The following is a 6,887-nucleotide window of genomic DNA, read 5'->3' as shown; positions in this document are numbered from 1 at the left end:
AATCTCGGTTCTCTGAAGCCTCAACCTCATAAGCTCAAGCGATCCTCCCACTCCAGGCATGGGCCACCATGCTCAGCTAAATTTTTAAAATCTTTTACTTTTTGTAGAGATGGGGATCTCGCTATGTTGCCCAGCGTGGTCTCGAACTCCTGGGCTTAAGTGATCCGCCCGCCTGGGTTTCCCAAAGTGCTGGGATTACAGGCGTGAGCCATTGCCCCCGGCCTCGAATAATTTATTTAATGTTAATTTAGTAAGTATCGGTCACGGACAGATTGGAAAAAGAAAAACAACTGATCCCTCCTCTTGATAGTGAGTAGCACTGGTTTACACAGCTAGGCTGCTCCTTGAAGGCTGACACTGCATTTTATTCAAATTTTCCTGACAGTGGGACTTAGGCAATTATATATTGAATAAATAAATAAATTTTCACTCTGGTGCTAGGTCCAATGCTCTCATAAAATGTCTATCATAATTCCTCAACGATTAGCCTTGGTAACATCTACTTAAGTTTTTTTGTTTGCTTTTTTTTTTTTTGAGACGGAGTCTTGCTCTGTCGCCCGGGCTGGAGTGCAGTGGCGCGATCTCGGCTCACTGCAAGCTCCGCCTCTCGGGTTCACGCCATTCTTCTGTCTCAGCCTCCCGAGGAGCTGGGACTACAGGCGTCTGCCACCACGCCCGGCTAATTTTTTGTATTTTTAGTAGAGACAGGGTTTCACCGTGTTAGCCAGGATGGTCTCGATCTCCTGACCTCGTGATCCGCCCGCCTCGGCCTCCTAAAGTGCCGGGAGTACAGGCATGAGCCACCGCGCCCAGCCTACTGAAGTTTATTAAATGCCAGGATCCACGCTACGCCCTTCACCATTCATTCCCCAGCCTTCGCTCCCACGTTCGCGTTCCATGGGGAGGGGGCGTGCCCAGCACTACGGCCCGTCCTACCTGTGCATTCGTTGGTCGAGCTCGACGCCCGTTACTGCCGAGTCCCGCCCAGGCCTTGCCCCCTCGTAGTCGGCCAGGCCGAGAGGAGGCGTGGCCACTGCCGCGCCGGGGCGGTCCGGGAGGTCTCTTCTCCTCCAGTGATACTCTGGGCGAGCTCGCGGGCGAGCTGTGGGTCGCAAGTCGTAGTGGGAGCGCGTGTCGCGGTCCCCAGGAGCCGCCAGCCGACGCCCCGCCCCGCCCCCTTGGCGCGCAGGTTCCGCGCGAGCTCGCGCACGCGCGCGCGCGCACCCTCCAGAGGCTTGGTGAGGCTCGCGGGGACGGGGCGGCCGGAGGCCGGGCTGCCGAAGTGCGAGGGGAGGAGCCCAAGCCGTCGCTGCCGCCGCCGCTGAGGTAGAGGAGCATGTCTGCAACTCGAGCCAAGAAAGTGAAGATGGCCACCAAATCATGCCCCGAGTGCGACCAACAGGTGGGTGCTGGGGGCCGGGCGCGCGGGCGGGCGGCAGTGGCTTGGCGGCCGTTGTCTGTGGAGGGGGACCTCGCCGGGCTCTCGATGGCCGAGCGGTGGGCAGGTCCTTGGGCCCGGCCGCGACGGCGGCGGTGGGGGTCCGGGGCCGGTCGGGCTGCACCGAGGGGTTTCGCGGGAAGAGCCCGGGGCCGTGGCCAGCCAGTATCCGCCTGGCGGCGGCCAGACAACCGAGCCCCTCCTGCTGTGTCCCGGCTGGGGGAGCACGCCTGTGGTGGGCTCATTGGGCGGCTGTCTGGCGCCCCAGACTCTTCTCGCCTGCGGCAGTGACAGCGGTGGGAGCCTGCGGGCGGCAGCCCCGGCGAGAGGGCGCCGTGCGCCCGCCTCCCAGACCAGGCCCTGGCTCCGAGAGCCCCTCCTGCGGCCCGGGCGGCTTTGTTCCCGGTTCCGACGGGTGCGGGGCTCCCCCAAAACGGCGCCTCAGCGACCGGGGCGGGCGCCTGAGTGGGACAAAGCGGGCCGCGTGTAATGATTTTGAGTTTCGGCGAATTTGGAGATTTTTTTTCCCCTCCTTACGTATTTATTATATTTTTGCTGTGCAATCGCGAATCCTGCATTTACGTTGTTTTTAATGGTTCATGATTGAATAAGGCCCCCGTTTAAGCCCTTCCTCCTTTTTGGGCGCTCGTTACTTCCCCACCCCTCGCAGTATCCACTGTTACAAATTTGGCCTGTCTGCTTCTAGATCTATATCTCTGTCTCTCTCTGTCTCTCTCTCCCTCCCTCTCTCTCTCTATCTGGTTTCTTGAATTTGAAACGATTCCTTTCTACATTGAGTTCATGGTGTAATAGTTGTAATTTAAACATCTCATTTCAGTGTTCTCTGTGTTGAAGCGTGTCTCAATTCTTTACTGGAGTAATAGACATTCCTTTAAGCCTTAACATCGAATGAGTTAAACTCCTTCAATTAAAAGCATTCGTAAGGCCCTCATTTGTTACCAGCGTGTAGATCTGGGTGTGTTTTTTCCTTTTCCACTGAGTGAATTTTTTCAAAATGACTACCTTTCTCGCCTCCCCTCCCCACCGCCTTTTTAAATTTTTTTAAATCAAGAGTAATTTGAAATGGCTGGAGACTTTTTAATAAGCTGACTTTAGTGCATTTTTCAAGGATAATTCTTGTAGGTTTTTCAAATCTTGTAACAGAAAACATGTTACATGTTTTATTAAGTATCCTTTATGGGCTGTAGTACAAACGCTCATCAGAAAAAGGTTGTGCAAGAAATACAGTGTAGGAGCTATGCCAGTATGCAGTATAAAAACAGTTTAGTCATGTTTTCCAAAGAGTTACTTTCATTCTTACTACTAAACTAAATTTGTTAAATTTTGACAAAACTGGTCTTTGCGATATGACTCTTTGTGGGAGATTATTTCAGTGTTTAAATCATTTCCAATTATTCCAGTTAATTGTGTAGAAGTATAAGGTTTACATGGGGTATGCGTTATGCATTCCAGTTTCTGTAAGGCACAAGCATTTGCAAATCCTGACTTCGTTCTAATTGGCATAAAGCAACCTTTTGGGAAAAATAGCCAGTTTTTTATGACTATTTTTATATAAAAGAGCAAAGGATACTAAACTTATAGGAGTTTCTGAAAAACTGTTCAACAAAACAGGATCAGTGTTTTATTTGGAAAGATCACATTCATTTTATTATACACCCCCTTCCCCATATTTATTCTTTCATATAAAATCAGCTTTCCCAGCTTTGGCTGTAATAACAAGATACCATAGACTGGGTGGCTTAAACAACAGAAATTTATTTTCTCACAGTTCTGGAGGCTGGAAGTCCAAGATAATGGTGCAAGCATGGTTATGTTCTGGTGAGGGCTCTCTTCTTGGCTTGCAGATGGCTGTCTTCTTGGTGGCCTCACATGGCGGAGAGAGGGTCAAGCTCTCTCCCTTTTCATAAAAGGTCTCTAATCACATCATGAGGGCCCCACCCTCATGACTTAATTTAAATCTAATTATCTCTCAAAGGCCCCATCTCCAAATACCATCACATTGGGGTTAAGGCTTCAATATATGAATTTGGGTATGTGGGGGGCGCATAATTCTGCCCATAGCAAGCTAGTACGTAATTTAATGAGTTTGGTTTGTTTTGTCCTTTATTCCAAATACTTAAGTGAATATAACGTGTATAAGGACTAATTAAAACTTTTGGTGATATGAACCTGATGTGAAAAAATAATGGATTAATTTTAGCTTTCTAATTTAAAAGTACTGGCTTCTTTTAGTTACAAACCAGAATATGATTATAATCTAGAAAGCCATTTTCTAAACATTAGATTACTGCTATGATTCTAAGTTGCCTAAAAAACATTAAATTAGAATTTAGGTATAGTTTATAAACATAAATGTAAAATCTTTAAATTTGAGATTTCCCAGTTGATTAGATTTACTTGTGTGTGTGTGCGTAAGTTTGAAAGACTGGTACAGAGATCAGCAAACAAGAAAAAGCTAGATTATCAACTGCTTTGTAACATCTCCTTTGCAGGCTTCTGTTGAACATATCATTCTAAAACATATTAAACCACAATACTTTTATTTTCAAGGGGTTTCATATCCATCAGTCACTCAAAATCACTGAGCTATTTTGTGTGCAGTGGTACTCAAGATTCTTGTCAGTTTTCTGGTATCTTTTGTGTATGCTTCTGTTTTTGTCTTTGTTTTTTTAAAAAATAGAGCAGCTTTTTTTTAATTTAAAGGAAATTTTATGTGATGGATAGCAAATATGTCTGGTATAAGTTCCTTTGGTTCTCTCAGTAATAAAGAATCTAAATGAGTTATCTGTAATGTAATTATTTTAGAGCTTTTAAAAAATCAGTTAAATGGCGTGCGCAGTGGCTCACACCTGTAATCCCAATACTTTGGGAGGCAGAGGCTAGTGGATCACGAGGTCAGGAGTTCCAGACCATCTTGGCTAACATGGTGAAACCCCATCTCTACTAAAAAATTAGCTGGGTGTGGTGGCATGCACCTGTAGCCACAGCTACTGGGGAGGCTGAGGCAGGAGAATTGCTTGAACCTGGGAGGCAGAGGTTGCAGTGAGCCAAGATCGCACCACCGTACTCCAGCCTGGGCGACAGAGACTCCGTCTCAAAAAAAAAAAAAAAAAAAAAGGGGAAAAAAAAGGGAAAAACTATAGGACGAGAAATTTTTTTTTTTTTTTTTTGCAGATTTAAAAAATCCAGGCCAGGCACGGTGGCTCACACCTGTAATCCCAACACTTTGGAAGGCCGAGGCGGGTGGATCACCTGAGGTCAGGAGTTCGAGACCAGCCTGGCCAACATGGTGAAAACCTGTCTCTACTAAAAATACAAAAATTAGCCGGGCATGGTGGCAGGCACCTGTAAACTTCATCTCAAAAAAAATAAAAAAATTGGCCGGGCGCGGTGGCTCAAGCCTGTAATCCCAGCACTTTGGGAGGCCGAGGCGGGTGGATCACGAGGTCAGGAGATCGAGACCATCCTGGCTAACATGGTGAAACCCCGTCTCTACTAAAAATACAAAAAAAAACTAGCCGGGCGTGGTGGCGGGCGCCTGTAGTCCCAGCTACTCGGAGGCTGAGGCAGGAGAATGGCGTGAACCCGAGAGGCGGAGCTTGCAGTGAGCCGAGATCGCGCCACTGCACTCCAGCCTGGGTGACACAGCGCGAGACTCTGTCTCAAAAAAAAAATAAAATAAAATAAAATAAATAAATAAAAAAATAAAAAAATAAAAATAAAAATATCTGTTTTACTTGTAAAACATACAAACAACCTAAATCTTTCTTTCAAAAAGTGAATACCCAGTAAACTAGCAGTAAACAATACTTTTAATATTTTCTTTCCTTTTAAAATCCTGAAAGTATAACATTAGAATTTCATTACTGTTGTGTTTAGTATTATCAACTGAAATGTAAAGAAACTTTAGTGTGTTTGTTTAAAATCTAAATTATACTATAATTAATGAAATGAGGTTAATATTACTGAAGTTGTCCAACCTATTTGATAATTGTTTTTACAGGATCTGGGGTGGTGATGGTGGTGGTGGTGTGTTTGTTTGTTTGTTTTTCCAGGGCAGAGGTTGTGGGGAAGGAACTTTTTATTTTAAACAGGATGATAGAATGAATTAACTCAGTCACATGAAGGTTTATTGAGCATAAAACACTTTCATTTGTGGATGAAAATCAACCTATCAGTTGAGTTAGTGTTTGTGCATTCTGGGTCCCAAAGCCAAATGTACATTTCTCATCTAACTGCAACACTGTTAATTCTGGATATGGATTGATATGATGTTCTTTTGTATAAGACTGAAACCCAAATTCAAATTTATTGAGTTTCAGTAGCTGGAAGAAAATGCTTGCTGATTAGGAAAGGAGCTGTTGAGTAAGAACATGCATTTGTGTATTTTGGATAGCATTAATTTAAAACAATTTACATTACTGTGGATGCTCTTAATAATATGTTTAGGTGTAAATGAAATGAGTCAGTGCCTTTGAGCTTGGTTTATATGAAGATATGAAATTTGAAAAAATGGCAGACATCTCTTTTAGACAGATTTTACACTATTTAAAAAATGTAACTTTTTTTGGTTGTGATTTGAAGGGATCTCATCACATTCTTAACAAAGCAAGCTGTTAGACAAATCTGGAGTTTGATTATTTTTATTGATTTCTGTGCTATTTTTCTTAAATACAAACTGGAGATCCTTTGTTCAATGTTTTTATACAAAGAAAAGGAATTCTTCTGCCAAAATTTCAATTTAGCTCAATTAGATCAAGTATTTAGATTTTGTAAGATGAGGCATTCTGTACAGACATAGATAAAAAGCTTCAGCAGAACAACTGCCAAATGGGGGAATTTATCTTACAAAGAAAATTGAAATTTTCTTACTGTAATTATTCTGTAAATACTTTTTTGTCAAGATTAGTTTCAGACTTTTGGTGAACAAGTCTTGATTCCAAGGATTGTTAACTTTGATATGGGTGAAATGATTATGGGGAAAACTAAAAAATTTTTCCAATGATTTTCAGTAGCACTTGGCTTAAAAAACAGTTACAAGTTTGGAGTAGAGAAAGAAAATTTACGTATTTTGCAGATTTGGAAGCAGAAGCTTGAAGATCTTAAATATCTTGTCCAGAGTCATTTCTGGAACTAAGATATAAGATTCTGGATCTAAATTCCTACTTTCTCCTACATTCTCTTTTTTTATGTCAGTATACTTTTGCCTCTCAAACTGGTTGTTGTTAGAAAGAATAAGACCTAATATTTGATAGTACAACAGGGGGATTATAGTCAATAATTTTTTTTTTGAGACGGAATCTTGCTTATGTTGCCCAGGCTGGAGTGCAATGGTGCGATCTTGGCTCACTGCAACCAACCTCTGCCTCCCGGGTTCAAGCGATTCTCCTGCCTCAGCCTCCCAAGTAGTTGGGATTATAGGCATGCG

The 6,887-nt window shown here is 43.7% G+C and overlaps 1 protein-coding gene across 2 annotated transcripts in view; it reads left to right on the top strand.

Annotated features, from left to right (window-relative positions):
- The first annotated feature begins 1,026 nt into the window (after positions 1–1,026).
- The window catches only part of C20H16orf87 (chromosome 20 C16orf87 homolog), a 32,977-nt gene continuing 27,116 nt past the window's right edge, over positions 1,027–6,887 (top strand). For both annotated transcript variants that reach the window (XM_025371494.1, XM_025371493.1), the window contains exon 1: positions 1,027–1,402. In XM_025371494.1, the coding sequence (XP_025227279.1) occupies positions 1,337–1,402 (66 nt within the window). In that variant the 5' untranslated portion in view covers positions 1,027–1,336. The remainder of the gene's footprint in view (positions 1,403–6,887) is intronic.

Source organism: Theropithecus gelada, chromosome 20 (assembly GCF_003255815.1).
Source record: "Theropithecus gelada isolate Dixy chromosome 20, Tgel_1.0, whole genome shotgun sequence".
In the NCBI taxonomy this organism is placed as follows: Eukaryota; Metazoa; Chordata; class Mammalia; order Primates; family Cercopithecidae; genus Theropithecus; species Theropithecus gelada.
The sequence above is the reverse complement of the archived record's forward strand: the minus strand, read 5'-3'. Positions and strand labels throughout refer to the sequence as shown.